General features: G+C 36.8%; 1 protein-coding gene across 1 annotated transcript in view; it reads right to left on the bottom strand.

Moving 5' to 3' along the window:
- The window catches only part of LOC145670164 (NFX1-type zinc finger-containing protein 1-like), a 71,934-nt gene that overhangs the window by 29,644 nt on the left and 20,228 nt on the right, over window positions 1-22,062 (bottom strand). The window contains exons 5-6 of the mRNA XM_081738543.1: window positions 18,969-20,244; window positions 13,788-13,953 (exon numbers count right to left, since the gene is read on the bottom strand). Of these exons, the coding sequence (XP_081594669.1) occupies window positions 13,788-13,953; window positions 18,969-20,244 (1,442 nt within the window). The remainder of the gene's footprint in view (window positions 1-13,787; window positions 13,954-18,968; window positions 20,245-22,062) is intronic.

Genomic DNA, 22,062 nt, shown 5'->3' with positions numbered 1-22,062 from the left:
TTTTAACAAAATTTCAGTATTAACGTGTCAGATATTTCTATTTAAGGACAAGAAAAAACATATTATTTATTTTGTAACTAGATGATAGCTCTACCCACGTAGATTATAAAAGCAGAAACAATGAAAATTGATACAATAGTGACTAACTTTATTTTAAAAAATATCGATTCAGATAATAGTTTGGGCTGTCACAAAACTATGAAAAGTTAAAAATTCCGATTAATTGTAACAATTTCATCAGTGGTGGACATTGGAGAAGGATATATGCTATTAATCAGCCCATTTCATGGGCATCCAAACTCACGAGTCCAACGCTCGCTAGCTCGGCATTCGCGCTCAACCGTTCTCGGGTTCAATAATTAAGCGCTACCCCGAGCGCCAATGAAATAAGTCAGCGCGAGTCCAACTGAGGGAAGTGAGCCCGAGCACGATTCCGAAAGGAATAAATGAGCGAGTGCTCAGTTGAAAAAAATGAGCCCGAGTCCGAGAGAGTCCAGAGCAAAATGGCCATCTATGAACCAAAGTCATTCCATCAAGTCTTTCTCCATCTGATCTACTGCATTCTGATGGTTCTCTCATTGATTGTGTTTGTTCAGATATCAGCGCTCTTGTCATTTACTGCTGAATGACGTGAGTGGCTGTCTGTCTGTCTACCAACACTCTTTAAACATGACAGTGTAGTAGACACTTCTTATCTAAAACGTCTCCAACACAGGGAGGGCAACAATGAGGCACGCTTACTTCTTAATGTAGCGCTATTTCTACCCGGAAACTTTCATGGGAAAAATCAAATATTATTCTTATTTGCATTATTATTTTTAATAATTATGTACGTACACACGAGATATTGTCTATTGCAATTAATTGAAAGGAAAAATACGATTAATGTATAACCTTGCTATGACACTAACTTTTCATCTAGGGGACATGGCAGATGATATTTTAAATTTTGCCTCTCTCCAAAAGAGGTCAAACAGCAAACTCCAAAACAGTTGCTTTTAAGGAAGCTTGTCCCCCTCCCTCGCGTGCCCTCGTTCTCCTGAAGGAAGTTGTCTCTAGCCATAGTGCACCCTCGTTCCCGCAGTAACACTTGGCCCTCACCCTCTTTCACCCTCGCCCTCTTTGTCGAAGCTTGTCCTCGCCCTCGCGCATCCTCACCCTCGCTGCCGAAACTTGTCCTCGCCCTCGCGCACCCTCGCCCTCTTCGTCGAAGCTTTTCCTTCCTCGCGCACCCTCACCCTCGCCCTCGCTGCCGAAACTTGTCCTCGCCCTCGCGCACACTCACCCTCTTCGTCGAAGCATTTCCTCGCCCTCGCGCACCCTCGCCCTCGCTGCCGAAACTTGTCCTCGCCCTCGCGCACACTCACCCTCTTCGTCGAAGCATTTCCTCGCCCTCGCGCACTCTCACCCTCGCCATCGAAGCTAGTCCTCGCCCTCGCGGCCAAAACTTGTCCTCGCCCTCGCGTCACTGTGGGCGAGGGAACTTGAGGGTGAGGATGCGAGGGAACTTGAGGGTGAGGAACGCGAGGGTGAACATCTCTGTGAGAAACTAGTTCGAATTTTAAAAAAAACCTTCGTCCGGCTCTGGAGCCTGGATAAAGATATCCGTGACCAAAATTTAGTAACTTTCGGTCAACTCGTCTGATTCCCAGGCCGCACACAGACAGACACACAAACAAACTCGTATTTCATACAACAGATGAAACAACTCAGAGCATTTTTTTAAACATAGCACAGCGTTCTTTGCCAAAGAACGTTGCTATGTTGCTTCCACCCTGTTAAGCCTTCTACTAAGTGCCTGAGGCATTAGTCTTTTATACGTAAACACGTGTGTTTGCCTCTTCTATCGAAGTAATGGGTCGCGTGTACTCCTAGTATTAGCTATTTTGTTGATGTACTGATCTTGAAGAACCAACAAATGGATTTTTATTAAGTCACAAGTCGCTTTTGTCCGTGAAGTTGATATACAGTAGAAATGACCTATGCATTATTAACCCGATGTAAAATAGGAAAATTATATTGGTTTTACCTGAACACCCGCAAATTGTATGTAGCAAGAGGCCTTCCCACAACTGCTTTCAATCTGGCATAAATTTCACGGCTAACTTTTTGAATTATACACAAGAGTATCATTGATATGTTAGTGTTAATAATATTCATGGAACTATACAGGTTTTAAACTTCCAAACTATGCCGTGCATAAAATTCGGAAGTCTTATAAGGTGGTTTCATCCGTTTGTGTGTGTGTGACAGATACCAGAGCAAAGACAGTAAGTGATATCGAGAAGTGATTTTCGGCCATTGATTCTGCATCCAAAGAATAGGTTCCATCTCATCCGTTAACTCCATATTCAAGCCAGAAGTGGTTCAAATTAGTTATTTCTCGTGTCTCGTCTCGTCTCGTCTCGTAAAGGAGACGAGACAGAACTCTTTGGGACGAGACGCGAAACGATACAGACTACTTGTCTCGTCTCGTTTTCGAGACGGGACATGAGGCGAGAAGAGACCTCTAGTGAAATGTCTCGTCTCGTCTCTTGTTTCGAAATTTCAAACAGTTTTTGAATTTAAAACACACAAGCAAACGTAACGTTTTCGATGTTACTCGGATGACACATTAAGATGTTAAAACATTGAAACCGTTACGTTTGCTCTGCGTTTTTTCTTTTTTTAAATAGAGTTAAGTGTGATAGCCTTGTTATCTTGTTTTTATTAAATTATTTCTTCATGTTTAATTTTTCGGCTGTTTCTAGTATACACTACTTAATTTCCTACAGTATTTTGAGTCCGGCATTTATAATTGAAATTTAACTTTTGGTTCCATTCCATTTTATTGTCAATAGTAAAAGTGCCTTACAACACATTTAATTTTCAAATGAAATTTCTTCACGTATTTGTGATTTCGAACCCCTGCCCTGGATGACTTTGTATGTGTCCTTAACCTTACTTTTTACAACGCATGTCCTGCACAGTAAAAAAATAGCTGTGTTGATTCAACACCATGGGCGGAGCTATGGGGGCATGGAGGGCATTGCCCCCCAAATTTTACAAAAAAGAGTTATTCATATTAACTCCACACTCGTCTAGGAAGTATTTCACAGGTCGAGACCGACCAAAATTTCTGTCCCTTCAAGAGACAATTCCTAACTCCGCCCATGTTCAACACAATGGGGTGACCCAGCGTGACTACCACTTTTTGTGTTAAATCAACACAACACACGGTGTTGATTTCGGTAGTGGGAGAAAAAGTTAGCTGCAGGGAGATTTGAATATGGATTACCCAGTTACAAGTCGAGCGTCTTACCTACTCATCAGAGAAAATCACTTGAAACAGTATAGAGATAAAAAATGTTGCTGAACACTAACACAAAATTACTCTCACGACTTACACCATGATTTAATTAATTTTTCAATGGTCAATTAAGAAGCACATTTCCCTATCCCTTTCAGTACCCTTTCTCTACTTTAATTTTTTTAAGCAACTACACGACCTGGCGACACGACGGCCGAAACATTTTCTTTCATCACGCTTTGGTTATTGTCTCTGGAGCCAATCATAGCATCGCTATTACTAGCGTCGAATCATAATACTAAATACGGTCGTAATTGAAATATGCCAAGTTCCATTTTGTTCTACACTTTCCCTGTCAAAAACATTCTTATAGGGCTATTATCATATCTAATATAAGTGTGTTAGGACTTGGGAACGATAGTGAAATTTAGGAAAATCACGCCGCCATTTTAAACCTGTTTTAAGACCGTCTTTACTATTATAATTGTCGTGTGCTATTACTAACTCCAGTATCGCAGTAGACATGCCTATCTGACTTACTCGAGGTTTTAGAGAGTAAGGTAGGTTATACGGAATACTATTTTTTTAAAAAAAAACGTCATAGTGAGTCGGTATTGAAATCTTGAACACGTTCAGGAAGGCCTATTTCAATTCAGTTTGGGATTTTACTTCGTAGGAGCTTCTATTTTCAGTTGTTTGCCACTCTCTAAACGTTCCGCCTTACTCGCTCCTCCTTACAGTCAGTCCCCTCTAGGGCCAGTGCAGTCACATCGAACTTTACTTGTCAGGTTAACATTACTTGACATTAATGTCTTCGTTTTCGACGAATCTATGAGCAATTTATATTCGTGTATTCGTGCTGGTAAAACAAATTTCAATGTTTCAGAATGTAAAAAAAAGTTCAGGGTAGAGGAGCCTCAAACCTACGGCGCAATTCTGTCTTCAACATTGGGGGGGCAGGGGACGAGTAAGACCGTTCCCGTATTTTTTAAAGAGATGTTCAAAATATTTTAAAGTTAAAAAACAACACTGTGGAGGATCAAGAAGGAGAATTGTCTTCAACATTGGGAGGCGGGCAGATTTGAGGCTTATTCTGAAGGAAGGGAGATGAGACTCATATTACGGTAAATGAATTTGATTTCTGAAGTGAACCTGTTGTATATTATATGGCGATGTAGATGAAGTGGCAGTCGGATACAAATCATCACATTTCTCCCCGTAAAAAAACACATTTGAAATCGTGTTAATGACCTTCGTTTATTCCACATACCGTATTATCCGACATATCATTGCAGGTAAAAGGTAGGATCAATCGACAAGAAGAACTGCAAGTTGTGGTCTTAGTCTATTTTTGATGCTCTGGACTCTATCGCCTAGCACGCGCGTCTATACCATGACTCATACGTCTATCATTCAGTGCAGGCACGTATCCAGGTTTTCTTTTCGGAAAGGGCAAAACACGAATCCTCGTAAGTACGTAATTCTAATGTTTCAAAATTATCGATAATAATAATAATAATAATAATGCAACAGTTCTGTATTTCTTAAACTTTTATTAACTTGTATTAAACTTTTTCTTACTTTTCATTTATGAACCGGTTTACTTATGAACTGAACATTTATGAACTTTACCTTATATTCCAGTGTGCCACAATCTGTATAACGCGGCACACTGGTGTGTCCAGCAAAGTGAACAGTGTGACGCAAACTTGTTCCTATTATTTTCAAGAATATTTGTCGAGTTTCTGTTATTTATTATTATTATTATTATCAACTATTTTTCCATGGATCAGCTGTCTGTATACAGTTAAGCAACCACAAGTATCATATTGAGGGAATAAGTGTAATTATTCACTTTAATAGTAACAGACAAGTCTATTTGCTTGTATATTCTACCGGGAATAACTGCATTCGTCTAGAAAGTTAGGACTAACAACAAAGGGATCCGATGTTCTGACCATACACCGCCCCCAAGTCGTGAGTGCCACAAGTTCTCTTCTACGCCTTGGCACAATAAGGGTGGTTGCGTTCAGGGAGAGAGAGAAACAACTTAATTCCATTGCAGTTATATGCTTTAATAAATTTAACTTATGTTTATAAATTATGTAAGTGATCGTTTCGTTTTGTTTTATTATTATTATTATTATTATTATTATTATTATTATTATTATTTCTTATTATTATACATTTCTTAACACGTTGATTGCCATGTGTATGGTATTCCATACACACGGCTCTCCCACTCAGCTCCGCATGATCATTTTCCATACACGAACAATATAGATATTCCAAGTTTGTTGTGTTCGTTCTATAGGTGTGTATGTAATTAGATACATATAGCGTAGAAATCAAGATTTAATGTCCACGCCACGTATATGCAAAACCACACACAAAGAAATTTATGAACAAAGACATTGAGTTTAACATCTCGTTCAGCAACGAAGCTATATGAGACGTTGACCTACCGATTAACGTGGAATCCGAAGCAAATGAGCTCCCGCCCGGGGAAACAAAGAATTACTGGCGGATTGCTGTCCGTGATGCACAGGTGATAACGGTCAACAGTTTTAAGTTTAAACAAATATAGGTTTAATTAAGCACGAATTTAACTTACAGTGGACAGTGGGGAAGGCTCAGGAGTTCGCAAGGATCGTTTTCTTTACAATATCAAACCCCGTGAAATACCTTGCAAACCTGTCAGCAAGCCCCTATCAATATTAAACAGGTATTGTGTTGTAATGTTCATTTCAATGTTAACCTATGTAGGCCTACGGACTTCAATACTCGCCCTCAAACGAAGGTGCAGACTATTCATGATTTGCAGTATTAAACTCTCTCCCACCCTCTGTATTCTTTTAACATGTCTCCCAGCGATTATATTTTTTGGTATCTCAATCACTTCTTCATAGGATAGCTTTATCTAGAGGCCAGGACAAACGAGCTATGCTATATTGTTAGTGTTTTCATAAAACATTTAGTTATGAAATACGAACACAATCGCCCGAGTCGTTCTTGAGAAAAACTTACTGTCGAACGTAATATACCACTTCTAGATTTTCAGGATAAGGGAATTATACCATATAGTAGGTTATTTATGTAACATTTATTTATGAAGTATGAATAACAAACATGTCCTGAGTTGTGTTTGGGAAGGTCATCCGGAAAAACTTATCCCCAAAGGTAAACTATTCTATCTGTAATTTTGAGGATAAACGATTTATGCCATATTGTAAATTATTTATAATCTGGACCAAGTATATGGAATAATTTTTAAGCAAATCGTCAGGAAAAAATTCACTGTCAAAGTACGGTAAACTCTCTCTTTTCGATTTTTCTTTTCGGAACAATACTACAGAAAATATTTTTACAGAAATTACAACAAATTTGTTATTACTGAGAAAATTGTAGAAAAATTTAAACCTTGAGAAAACGTCTCCTTCTGTATGTTATCGGGATAAACGATTTATGCTGTATGTTAGTTTATTAATAAAACAGTTCTTTACGAAATATGAATAAAATTGCCCGAGGCGTTAATGGTAAAATCATCGGGGAAAGCTACTCCTTCTGAATGTTTACATGACGAACGAGTTGGGCTTGGGCCAAGAATTTTAAAAATCTTATCGGACCGGGCTGAGCTCGGCCCGAAAGTCTCCAAAACTTTTCGGGCCTGGGCTGGGCCGGGCCTAGGTACATTCGGGCTGGATTGGGGTCGGGCCGAAATAATCGGCCCGTGCAGGTCTCTACCATAAACTGAAAAGAATCGCTATTACTAATAGTACACAAATTCTGAATAAATATGTCGTTAGAGGAAACAAAAAGTTATTTCCTTATTATATTGTTTCGGTTCCTATTAACATAAAAATTATACACTTTCTATGATGTTTTGTAAAAAAAGAAAAAGAAAAGGAAAATGAATGGTATGGGATGGGATTCGACCTGGTGTGAAAACAGTATAAGAATTACCAGTTCGCCACTATCAACTTGACCACAGAGACTACGGTTTGTTGCTTGTCTTTTTCTTAACAAATAATTGTTCATTGCTATAGAGCATGTCACTTCCAAATTTAAGAAAACAATTTTCCTCTTTGTTTCTATATTTCCGTACAACATCTTGGTTACAGAAGCTAATTTATATTTGGCAGACAATTTAACCCTAGGTTTAAACCAATAAATGCAATATTTTACTCCACATTCTAGTTCCTTGATTCAACCTCTGGATACTACGATACTATTAATCGTGAAATTTCCTCTACAGTCGTGCTCTGCTACTGCAAAATTCTCTCGAAAGCATTATTGCCAGTATACACAAAACCGAGCATTAATTTTGTTTTTTGCTTATATTTTTATTTTATTATTATTTTTTGGAAATATCTTCTTGGATGGATTGCTTTCTATTATCTGCACTTACTAATAACTGAATTTTACCCATAAACGTAAGGGAAATGGAATAATTGCGGGTTACAGTATACGCGCATTTTTTTCGCATGAGGGTACCTCTGTATTACACAAATGAAAAAGACATTGTTTAAAGTAAAGTAAATGGTCGAACCGTTCGGTGTGAAGTTTTTAACATAGTTAACACCTACCTCAATCTGGGACGTTGTCACGTCATATTTATTAAAGTGCGTATCCTAATAGAGGAGAGAGGGTTAAAAATACATAACAAATAGAGTACTTTGTGTTAGTGAGATGAAACTTAGTACCGTACTTTGCACAAGATTTAAGCCATTTAAAAAAATCGCATGTAACTTACAAACGTAATGATTTAGAACACTGTATTTTAAACATATAATAGCTAGATATATAAGAAAAACATTAGTGCAAGTTCATTAGTAAACATTCAATATAACCATAGTTATTGAAATATAAACTTTGGTTCAAAGTAACTCCATAGCTGGGGTTACTTTGCACAACATATAAAAAAATATGTTCGACATACGAACATAACGTTTTTGTGCAATGTTTTTCTTTAGTATTTATAAATTTTACTTTCTACACAAAACTGCATGCAGTCTACAAATATTGATATTAGAATGATGCTATTGGTGTTAGTACTTAGTTTGAATTATCGATATTTGTAAAGAAAATTATGTATTTTCTGCTACCGGCACAGGAACCGCATTTTAATAGTTTAGCATATGTCCCACAAAAATGCCAACTCACGAACATAATAAAATCTCCGTGAACTGATTTGCCTTGGTTGTTCCTTATGTCCGAGAATATCATCCCAACCGTAATTAGTGGGAGATTTACGGGATTTGGGACTTTCAGGCTGAAAACCACCCAAATTGTATGATTTCTTTTTTAAAAAATCTAATGTTAGTCATTCCTATGAGTATAAGCTGAAGCCCCCCCCCCTCCAAAGAAAGTCTAGTCATTTCTAAAAAATAACGAAGTATTTGTGAGTGAGTGAGTAGGGGGTTAATGTGGACGTCAGCAACGAGGCTATATGTCCCGTCACGATTGAAGTATTTGTGAGTGAAGCCTCTCTCAAACTACTTTTCTGGACACGCCACTGTTTATAATTTATTTTTCAACAAGAAATTCATTCCAGCATCATCCTAAATAGGAAGTTTACCTAAATTTAGAATGCAGAAGGTTCCAGTAGTAATAATTTCGGTATTTTGGATCGGTGCAAAGTAACCCCGAGTAGACACTGAAACTGCCTTCTCCCAGGTTTACTTTTTTATGACTTTAAAACGTTTCACATTTCAATTTTAACTATTGCATCGAAGCTCCATTATACACAGTAGTATTCTACGAAACTGACTTAACTTTGACGGAAAATCTCGTACGTGATATCTTTCAAATTTTGGCGGCCTTTACAGTGACTTCTTTCCATACCTCTACAATGAACCCTCTCGGTAATGATGTTAACTGTAGAACTGATGTTAACCGCCAACATTATAGACATATATATATGTTCTATCTTACGGTGCCAGTTGAAACTTCCTCTTTTCTGTTCATGGTTTTGCGGACAGAGGACTGTGGAACTCTTTTAATATTTTGTGCAAAGTAACCCCGTCTTACGGTATATAAAACCCTTATTAAAAAGAGTAAGCACGTATCCAAGCAGTTTGATAAATTTCGGTATGAAGTGAGGAAGAGGGTCAATTTCTATAACTTTTGTTCATTTAAGAATGATGACATCTAGCTTGTATGTCTTGTGTTCACATTAAAACGGATGATCTGCTTGCGATGATTTGTTTTTTTTTTTTTTTTTTACAATAGTGTATGTAGCATTTGGCTCCAGTCGGATTTTTAAAATATTACATTCATTAACATGTGTGCTGTAACAGGAAGGTGAAACTAGGTATATAAATATATTGGTTTAAAATGTGAGCTCATCTTCCATCGTCTTCAAATATCAGCTTTGAAGGGGAGAGGAGGCAAGTTCCAAATACGTGGTGAATATGTCAAAGTGATATCGCGGTTGTCTGTCTGATCGAGTTGTTCTTAAATCTTTGATTCACAAGTTTGTTTCTTCCCCACACCAAACTACAGACTTAGTTCTCATACTCTGCATTTGTTTCAAAGCTGTCGCTATTACCTGATCAAACAAACAAACAAACAAACTAACAAACTAACTAACTAACGTGTCCGGCACTATATAGAAAATGCCCCCCTCAATAAAAGAGAATTTTTAAAAAAATGCTAGAACATGTTCTGTTTTTTAAAATAAAGAATTAATATACTGAATTTCAGCTCTCCAAGTTGAACGGCTTGTGAGATAACAAATTTTTCGCAAAAATTCGGACTCCCTTAGAATATGTAATATAATGAAACCGATACGCGTATGATAACTTCCCAGTTGGGATTGGGGCCTAACTATATACCAAAAATCATTTCATTTATCTTTGAAATTTGGATGTGATGATCACGCACACATAGTTACATTAATTTTTTTATATAATAATTCATATATTACACATGATTCAAACATTTTTTTCCAGTAGTTAGCTCCTCTAAAAATTCACAGGCTGCGTCTCAAAGCTAACTAATAAGTCCTACTGCTATTATTACAATTGCAAATATCAATATCTAAAATTGCCTGAAGTTCTTTTTTCAATAGAAACAAATGAGAAAAAAGAAGAAAAAAGATGCCTTGAAAGTAAAACGTAGACAAATTCACTAGTGTTCAGAAGCTATCTACAATCCACTGAGCAGAATGGGTCAGTGTGTCGTAATGCGTTGTTAAATCAGAGTGGATCGGTGGATCAGAGTGGGTCCCGGTGGGTAGTGGGTCGCAGTGACCCGTGACCCACTGACCCGCTCCATCTATGGACTGCACATACGGATAAAGCAATCATATATATGGGTTTTAACTTTCCTTACTTTGCTTAACCTCCACTAATTTAAGATAATTTACAAAAAATGCAAGAAAACCAATTATTAATAACATATATAAAAATATAGAAATGTATTTTGAAAGAAAATGTAATTGGTGTACTCAAGACTCGAACCCGCGATGCCCAGTCAAGAGGCAGACAGACACCTTATCGACTTATCCATGCCACAACTTGTAACGTACGGTTTTGACGCTTTATGTATATTGCGTGTGTTACGTAACAACGCTACGAGATGTCATTACTGTTGCGACGACCTCCTTCAAGACCTGTTTCGTAAATTTACGAAATAACTTATTTAATCCTTAATCAATCCGATTGTATATATACGATGTATGTATGTGTGTGTATGTTTGTGTGTGTGTGTGTTGGTGCACCCAAGAGATTAATTCATAATAGATTAATTTATTCTTGATTTTAATCTACAGAACAAATGCTTTTAATGAAAACATGGGGCCTGTTGCCGTAGATGGCTAAAGGCCGTAAATAAAATTCAAACTTTAAGTGTAACTGGGGTAACTCACCAACTATGGCTGATTTTAACATGTTTGATAACAGCGCGTGTAATGGTTGATTTATAAACACGCTTGATAGAGCCTGTGTAGATAAGTAGGTATCGTGTGTGACTATGTTCTAAAGAGTCTGTGTTCGAGTCTCAGCCTAGACTGAATTACATTTTTTTCAAGCACTATAAATGATGTTCGAGTTTGATACTGAAAGAGATTTATCCTATGAAGGGAGAAAAAACAAGACAATACAGGGGGAAAGACGGAGACTGTTTATCCTTAAGTGTTAAAATTTAATTTATTCCCATGTCTTTTGCTTTTTCCTTTTCCTCTTTCCTTCTTTTCTCATTTTGTTTAGCTTTCCATACTTTTCGGTCTCTGCATGATGCGTATTATTCTTTTCGTTTCCTTTACATTAATTCCTATCTCTTTGAACTTAACATGACTGGAATTTCTGCAGATTTATCTCGTGGTTGTTTCTCTAAGTGATGCTCTCAGATAGTAATACTTTTTCTTCCAAGTGGAGGAATATCCTGGCATGTTATGTTTTCGGGCATGTATTTGCTGTCATGTTGGTTGTCCAACTTTTAGACATACAGTGAAACTATTCTGCTACTGGAAAAAGCTATCATTTCTTATATATCCAACCTCCACTTATTAAAATTTCTGACTGTACAATAGTTATTGCTTTAAGAAATACTATTTACAATATAATTAGCGTTTAACTGAAAAAGAAATATCCAAAGATGAGATGTCTACCGAACAATAGATCTCAAACAGCTCAACAAAAAGGTATACGTGAGAGTAAACTCTCATGTGTAGTTTACGAGAAAAGCGAGAGTGAAATTTTAGTAAACGTAAAATAATAATAATAATAATAATAATAATGCTGTATATTAACTACACCACCTATTAACGTGAAACTTATATGATAGTGTACAGTAGTTAAGCTTTTTGTCGTATGGCAGCAGCACAACGACAGTATATTACTGTATGGTTAATTACATATAGCCCGAAATTATTTAAGTTTTAAACTTTAATTTTTGTTTAGCTATAAAATATGAAGATAAGGTACGTACTATAATATTAATCGATAGATCGCATCAAGCTCAACAGAATGACATTCTTGAGAATACATTCTGAAGCGTAGTTTTCGAGAAAATTAAGCAAAACTATTTTTACGGCTTCTTAAATGTATGTTGTTCATTGCCAATGTGATTCCTTTTATTCTGTTAGAATAGGTTACTTACTTATTTACTTATGTACTATATATGAAATATATAAACTGTTAAGTAGCTGAGTTCGTCTGTTTTTCTTTAATTTCACTTAATAGTGACATATACTCCTGACAGTGACCGATATACTTCTAAGAGTGACTCATACAAAGGGGGACCCAAAAGTAACCGAATTGAAAGAGTGCTGCCCTTCCTAGGCATAGTAGAGAGTTCCCCTGCTAGGTGGGTCTAATAGAGACCTTTCCAGATCAGTTGGCCAAGCGGCGTCTGCGTAGGAGGTTAACGTTTGATCGTATTATTGTTTTTCTTAGCTGTTCTCATTTGCCACCTGCGAAATCGTTATGGCAGATTCAAAGGAACAAGGAATGTGTTTGCTTCCTACTTGGAAAATCGGAAACGAAAACTTACCAAATGCTTCAACAGGCTTTCAAGAAGGATACTATGAACAGCACACAATTTTTTGAATGGTTTGGGCGTTTTAAGTGTGGTGAGATGAGTGTTGAAGATCATGCTCGTTCTTGGTGCTCTTCATCATTTCCAAACGACGAAAACATCGTACAAATCTGCCCCAAAATCAGCGAGGATCGTCGTTTCATGATCGATGATATTTCAAAACAGGCAGGAGTGAGTTGGAGCTCGTGCCAACGTGAGGTTTTGCAAATGAGACATGTTGCCGCTATGTTTGTTTCTCGCCTGCTCACACAGGATCAAATCATTCGTCTGAATTTGAGCCAGGACTTGAAAAATCAGATTGAAATTGATCCAGACTTTTTGACCAAGATGATGACATTTTCCGAGAATTAAACAAAATCTAAAAGGAAAATGTTTTGATGGTGTAGAGGCTGTAAAAAGAACTTCGCAGAGTGCATTGGACAATATAAAAGTTCCAGAGTTCCAGAGGTGCTTCAAACAGTGGTAAAGAAGATGGGGGAAATGAATCGCATTTAATGGAGAGTGCTTTGAAGGAGACTGAAAGAATTTTGTAAAAAAATGTAATAAATTACTTTTTTTAGAACGAAAGTCCGATTTATTTTGGGTCCTCCCTCGTATATTCCTAATGTTGACACACACTCCTAACAGTGACACACATATTTCTAACAGGGACCCATACTTCTAACAGTGACACACACACACCTAATGGTTACACACATACTTCTAACAGTGACACACACACACATCTAATGGTTAAACACATACTCCTAACAGTGACTCACACACACCTAATTGTGACACACACACACCTAATCGTGACATACATACTTCTAACAGTGACACACACACACACACCTAATGGTGACATATATACTTCTAACAGTGACACATACACAACTAATGGTGACACATATACTCCTACTCCTAACAACGACAGGCATATAACTTGTATAAGACTATCATCACCATGAAAGCTAACCTATGACCACAGATCAAGATTCTCCCACAATCCTCTTGGCAAGGTTGGTGAATTCGACCCTGGAGGCAGTCGCCACAAGTTCCTATGCATACATGTCCACACTTCAATATTGTTCCACAAGGTACTTGGCAACGTGAAAGAAGGTCATCAGATGTAGGGTCTAAACCTTTAAATAAATATAAAAAATTAGTGTAGAAGAAAATAGTTCTACATTATATACCATGAGACAGGGTTACTTTGCTCATGATTTAAGAAATTTTAAAGAAAATCGCATGTAATTTACAAACGTAATGATTTAGAACACTGTATTTTAAACATATAATAGCTAGATATATAAGGAAAACATTAGTGCAAGTTCATTAGTAAACATTCAGTATGACCATAGTTATTGAAATATAAACTTTGGTGTAAAGTAACCCCATAGGTAGGGTTACTTTGCACAACATACAAAAAAAAAAGTATGTTCAACATACGAACATGCCGTTTGTGTGCAATGTTTTCCCTTCAGTGTTTATACATTTTACTTTGTACACAAAACTACATGCAGTCTACAAATATTGATATTACAATGAGGGTACCGGTATCGATACTTGATATGAATTACCAATATTTGTAAATATATATGTATTTTCTGGTACCGGCACAGGAACCACATTCTAATAGTTTAGCATATGTCCCACAAAAATGCCAACTCAGAAACAGAAAAAAATCCCCGTGAACTGATTTGCCTTGGTTATTCCTTATGTCCAAGAATATCATCCCAACTGTAATCAGTGGAAGATTTACGGGGTCTGGGACTTTCAGGCTGAAGCCCACCCAAATTGCATGATCTCGTTTTTAAAATATCTAATGTTAGTCATTCCTATGCGTATAAGCTTCAAGCCCCTCCAAACGTCTAGTGATTTCTTTTTTTAAAAAAACGAAGCCTTTGTGAGCGAAACCCACTCAATCTATTTTTCTGAATCCGCCACTGTTCATGATTTCTTTTCCAACAAGAAATTTATTCCAGCATCTACCTAAATAAGAAATTTACCCAAATTTAGGATGCAGGAGGTTCCAGTAGTAATAACTTCCTGTCTAAGAGGTATATTTGGATCGGTACAAAGCAATCCCGATTACAGGATGAAACCGTTTTCTTCCTTTTTTTTTTTTTTTTTTTTTTTTAACTTTTCAACTATTGCATCAAAGTTTCATTATACACAGTAGCATTCTACGAAACTGACTTAACTTTGATGGAAATTCTTGTACGTGATATCGTTCAAATTTTGGCGGCCTTTACAATGATTGCTTTCCATACCTCTACAACAACAAATCCTCCGGATTAGAACTGGTATTAACTCCCAAAATTATAGCCAAAATACAATAAGATGTTCTATCTTACGGCAGCAGTTGAAACTTTCTCTTTACAGTTCATGGTTTTACCGATAGAGGACTGTAAAACTCTTTTTCATATTTTGTGCAAAGTAACCCCTGATGCATACGATGAAAGTAAACAAAAAGTCATGTGCTGGTACAAAAAAGTAATAACTGTAACAGAAAGTAAAGGGTAACTTACATGTTTAATTCTCAAGGTAACAGTCAGAAGTAAAACAATGTCTCATACTGCTACTTGTGAAGTACAAAGTTTTAGTGCACAATCAGTTATAGTTTTAAATATTTCGAAAACTTCAAAGATTTAGGTGAAAAGAAAAATTAAAATTAACCAATATGACATGTAGATGGTTATGAAAGTAATGAAATCACCTGTCGTTTTTAATATGTGCGTAGCTCCTAAACATTCTTATAGTAGTGAGTTAGGGACTCACATATATATGAGTTGATTTTGTGTTTAACGTTCCATTCAGCAGCGAGGCTATATGAGATTTGGAACTACTGATTAACGTAGAATCCCAACAGGACTCACATATAATACGTCAAGTGTGGTAGGACGAGACATGTGTCGAAGCGGGCAAACGATGCTGACGCAAAATGTCTGAGTTTCATAGAGAACAAAATTGTGGGTGCGAGATTAGTTTGTACAACTGCCTAAGCTGGCTAGTATGTTTAGTGTACTCCCAGGAACAATAACTACAGTAATAATAGAATACAGAACTCATGGCAAAAAATAAATAAATAAATAAAATAAAAAATGGTAATAATGTAAAGTAGTCGAAACTTTAAAGAGGATTGTCACCAAGGGCTGTAAACAGAATGCAGATAACTGTGGATCTCGATCAGCGTCTGGAACAGCCTATTGCGACAATCACAAATCTAACGTGATATGAATAATCTAAACATCTGCTGACGTATTGGAATTTACAAACCGCTGATCATCGTTAACAACTCTTTAGTAGAAAGACAATTGTGCCAAGAACATGCAAAATGGACCGCCGATAGCTGAAAACTTGTAATATGGTGTGATGAATTCTTTTTCAGATTTCCAACAGTCCGTGTTTATATTGCCTATGACGGACGCCCGAAGAAAATTATGCTCCTAACCCTCCTCTTCTCTTCCGTAAAACATTAAGGCGACTCTGTGTTATGTAGTATTCTGTGTATTTTGTGAATACCCTCACAGAACACATTGTTGCCGATGATTTATATTAACCTTTTAGGTGATCACACACGTCCTGTGGTCCACCTGGCAATAACTCAATTTGTTCAAGATAACAATCCACGGTCCTGGAGCTGTTGAAACCTGGGTTCATGACTGTCTGGATGAGCTACAACACCTGTTTTGACTCACCAATCCAAAGACTTCAATCATTATCGAACACCTGTGGTCAGCTGCAGAGCTCAGAATCAGCAGATATCCTCCTTTAATCTCGCTGAAGGAGTTGAGCGATGTATTAAATGGGGAATGATACAAAATTTGTTCGGAGACCATTCCACTCAAAGGGACATTCCTGGAAAAAAAGTTCCGTCATTGTTTTCACAAGGAAACTGTATTACGAAGTCAAAAAACAATTGCCATAAAAGACAATCTTTGCTGAAGTCACTACGGGAGAAGCGAGAGAAGAGGAGCAATGGCGCATACGCAAAGTCAGTCGAGTGCAAAAAGGTGTTACAGAAAGTTTTATTAGTTTAGTATTAGTTTCTATTGACTTATTAGTTTACAATAAAATTGATCTGTTTTGCTCAGCGATTAATTTATTTAGTTATAGAATGCAATAGACAAAGCTGGTATAATGGAGAAAGACGTGTGCTGAAAACATGGTCACAAATGGAAGTGCGTGGTGTCGTGCACTATGATGGACACGTGGCATTACTGATTCACGTACTGATCGGCTCGACGTCATGCCCCGTCAAATTGTTGCGCGCTGGTGTGCAATGGTTAGTTAAGGAAGGTAAAATGTTAAGATGAAAACTTTCCTTGGCGTCCCTCCACCCCCACGACTGCATCAAATATCGACAGAATACAAGAAATTGTGTTAGCCAGCAGACGTGTAACAGTGTTTGATGTTGCATCCATATTGAGTGTTGCACGTGCTCAAACTCACTATGTGATTCATAACTTGTTGGAATATCGTAAGATATCGGCAAAAAGGATGTGGAGAGACTTCACGCCTGAGTATAAGACTTCGCGAATGATAGCACGCGGTATTCGATCAATGACTTCCTATTCACGACCATCACTGCAAATGAGACCTGGTTGCAAAGTTTTACTAGAGATCAAGGCTGCGTCAACAACATGGAAACATCCCAGCTCACTCGTCAAGAAAAAATTCAAAGTTCACAATCGGGAAGAAGATTATGTTGATAGTCTTGTGAGATGAGAAGTGTGTTATATTGCTTGATTTCCTCATTGCAAGGACCGTCAATGCGGCACGTTGTTGCCATACACTAAGGAAATTGAAGCCCGCCATTCCACGCAACTTATCAGGGCTCCTGAGTCGAAGGGTTTTGTTCTTGGGCGACAAGGCAAGACCCAAAACAGCAAGGGACACTCCAGAATATTTTCGTTGTGTGGGATAGGAAAGATTGAATCACTTTTCCTACAGTGCCGACCTTGTCCCCGAAAAAAAAAAAAAAAAGTAATGAAACTTACTTTCGGAACGCATCTCGTCTCAATTCCACAACGAATCAGACTCGTTGTACACGCTAATGGGGGTCCCACGTTATATTCACATAAGTGACATTTTCAGATTTCGGATTTAGATTTCTGGGCTTTCGGCATCTATGGCCATTTAGCCCGTCATGTTTGAGGGATGACTTCCCTCGGCGAGCACATGATCCAGGAAAGAGAAGGAAGAAAGGATTGGGAAAGGAAGGAAGTGGCCTGGAACCTATAAAGTTAGGTACCACCCCGGTATTTGCCTGGTGTGAATGAGGGAAACCAAGGAAAACCTTATTCAGGGTGGTTGGCCTGAAAAAGGTTTTTACACTCTTTCGACCGAGTGCCCTCACCGGAAATCGAACCCGGGATCACTTGCACCAAAGGCAAGAGCGTTAGCGAATACGCTACACGAGGTCACGTAAGTTACATTTTTTAAAGTTGTTTCCATAACAACCTATCGAAGTAAATAGACCTAGTTGGTCGATTTCATATCTAATTCTTCAATAAATAAAATTAATATGTTAAAGGTATACGGTAACTACAGCTAATATACCTTTTCTAGAGAGGCGTGTAGTTTACCACAACTCAATTTTGGTCCTGTTTGCCCGGTATTGTGGATTTATTAGAAATCATTATCGTGAAAATTGACACATTCCTAAACACCTAAGCACCTCTGTTTTTGATTCCCTGTGAATAAGTTGTAAGTGTTCTTACCTTCGGGACAAAAAAGATCTCATATAGTCTCGCTGTTGAAAAAGAATTTTAAGATCCAAACAAACGAGCACAGAGCATCCCTATTTCACGGTAACTTCATTGATTGACAAATGAGTGTTCTCTTGAAATGCAGACTTTAATATTACCTCCTGTTATATAATGTTCTATTTTTCCGTTATGATATGCCACTAAAGAGCCAGGTTTATATATATATATATATATATATATATATATATATATATATATATATAAACAATGACCTCTGGTAAAGACATTAGAGAGGATCACGCGAAATATTTCCATGTATGCATATAGATAGCCTCCTTATAGTCACCGTTACCCGTTAAGATGTTAACGGATTGATCCACTAACGAACTCGGCCGAGATAACCGTTCAACCTATGTGTCGCAAAGATACAGAATTCAACTTACCTCCAGTTTGAGCTTTGTAGCAGAATATTTCAACTCCATGTCCACACGCAGAGCCATTAGGATTCGGAACCAATTCCTTGCATAAACTGGCATTACAAGGTTCACTACATATTCCCAAACATCCATGGCCACAAGGGAGACGTCTTTCACATCTTGCTTTGCAGTGTCTTCTACTTGGTGTTTGCGAACACCTTATATTTACAGGATGCCCACAGCTCTCGATTGTTTTCGTTATGATTTCGTCACAATTGCCGCATGGTAGATCACAAGTCAATTTGCATGGATGTCCACACTCTAAGAGCTGCAAACATGGTTCAGTGCAAATAATATTCTCAGGATCAACAGGGCATTCTACTTCGTATACATGTCCACAAGATCTCGACTTCTCTACTTTGAAAGGACATCTCTCACACGTTTCGTAACAACGTTTATCACACATATGTTCTTGGCTACATTCAGCAAAGTATTTTGAACAGGGTTCCATGCACTCATAATCCAAATGCTCTGGATCGTCCAAAATATGACAACCCTTTCGACAGCCATGTCCGCATGATATAAAATACTCACACAGCATTGGGCATGGCACCTTTTCTGGGTTTGTACCACAAGGGAGGAAAACTATATGCTTACAGTGTGGCATCAGCATTTCTACTTCTTCCAGACATTTATTTGTTTCTGAGTATTCAAAACAGTGTATTGTCCGTATATGTCCACAGGAAAGTTCTTTGTCCATAGTAATCATACAGTTTCCACAGTCTTCATAACACATTTTAGTACACTGGTGTTTAAATTCGCAAACAGTTTTCTTACATTCAGCTCGGCACGTGTAATTCCTATGATTCCGGTCTTCTAAATGGCATTGGGATTTACATGTGTGACCGCATGGCAATAAAGCATTACATGTGTTGGAACATCCACCTTCAATAGCTTTTGTTACGATATCTTCAGCTGTTGCTACAGTAATCAAAATGGAAGGATGTAATGAACATCTTAAGCTCAACTCTGTACCAATTGCGTCTTGGGCTGTTAAAGTTTTGTTTATTTCGTTCCAAATGTGGCTTCTATTCATAAGCATATTCATGTTACCCATTATGTATAATCCTTTCTTTGCTCTTGAAAGGGCAACGCAAGTTCTGTTTTCTGACTTCAGGAATCCGATTCTACCTTCATCATTGTTCCTCACAAGAGACAGAAGGATGATATCGTTCTCTTCGCCTTGGTAACTATCAACGACAGTTATGTGAAGTTGTTCAAGCATTGGAAAAGACTTCCGCATCTGTATTAAATGGTATTAAATGTAGAAATAAATTAGTCAGTTAATGTTTAAAAGTTGCGTTTCGAATTTCATATTAAATATAGTAACAGTTGAAAATTCTTGTAGCAAAAGTTTTACATATATATATATATATATATATATATATATATATATATATATATATATAACTCATAACAGAGATCAGCATAATCAGGGATTAAACTAGTTTCATTCCCCCTTTTTTTTTTTCGAAGATCTGAAACGTGCTGTTGACATTTCAGAATTTTGCTTCGAAGGATTAGTTTATGTTTAATTTATAAGTTAACAAAACAAAAATCGATATTCACATATTAAAACGGAAGCGCATTATTTTAACATTTTTGAAGCAATATAAATGCAAATTTTGTTATAGCTGTTGATCGGTGAAGTTTAACATCTCAGCATCGAGGTTATATGAAACGTAGACCTACAGTGTTAAGTGGAATCAAAACTTAAGTTAATGCGTTCAATGCTCTCTCGCCGGAAATCGAACCCAGAACCCCGTGCGTCAGAGGTAAGCGCGATAATCACTAGACCAGCGGCGAGTTTTAAAGTATTTTGAATTTTATATAAAGGAAAAGTATAAACTGAGCTCTGAACTCTGAACTCTGGACTCTGAAATAATATTTTTCAGATAAATATAATTAATTCTATTGGGCTTTTGAAATACAGCTAAAGCCATTATTTAACGAGGAAAGCTATCAAAACCGTATTTGTACTGAATATTTGTACTGCACGTTAACTGTTTCTAACATATAATATTAATATTACAATGTGAAAACTTACTTTGTGTAATTTTACTTGCATTAAGAGAAAATCTGTGAATAACGAGTCGTTAACGAATTTGTTAAATACGTTTCACTCTATAGATCATAACATGTCTATAAAATATTCATAATGTACCAAAAATATAATAATTTTTACAATAACATCTACTTCATCCATTTAGTCATTAATTATATCTATCAATTGCTGCTTAGCATTTAAGAAATCTACAATGTGAGTTAAATTTACGTAGATTCCTGATAATTGTCCTGACGGGATGATTAAAGGAAAGTAACGTCACCCTTACCTAAAACATCTCCAAAGCATTTATCTAGTACAACTAAGAAGAAACATTAGCGGATGTAGGATAGGAAGTAAGACAAAAAAATAGTAGAATCACCCTAGTAGAATAGTAGAATCTTAAGTAGAACCATTAAGAAATTCTCAAAGTTGGGCATACGTGCAAGTGTTATATAAATTACACACTTCTTTAATACAATCCTTTTAGTTTGTCATTTATCTATTTTAACAATTTTTCTTTCAACAGCGCGTCAACTGGCGTAAGACGTTATTATTTCTAACGTAAGACAAATTGCAACTACGAGAACATAATCGAGTAATTGGCTAAAATTTGTTACATCTGCAAGCTCCTAATTTTTTAAAGATAAAAACAAATTATTAGTCCTATTTATAACGACAGTGAACACTATCTTTATTACAAGTAAACGTATTAAAATATCATGCAGTAAAATATACAATACAATACATTAGAGAGATATATGAGCACAATGTTTCAAGTTTATAACATGCAGTAAAATGTACAACACAATTGTGATACGATTTGGACTATTAAATGTGTATTTAAAAAGAGAGAGATAATTTAATATATTATTGTAAAAATAGGATTAAGTAATACTTCCTGAAAAATAAGAAATTTTCACTTTCTAAGACTTCTAAGATTAGAGTAAGTCAAAAAACAAAAACAAATACAAGTACAACAGGTGAAAGGCAAAACGATATATAAACTGGGTGCAA

This window comes from Thermobia domestica, chromosome 1, assembly GCF_964235325.1.
Source record: "Thermobia domestica chromosome 1, izTheDome1.hap1.1, whole genome shotgun sequence".
NCBI lineage: Eukaryota > Metazoa > Arthropoda > Insecta > Zygentoma > Lepismatidae > Thermobia > Thermobia domestica.
This window is presented reverse-complemented; position numbering and strand designations above follow the sequence as displayed.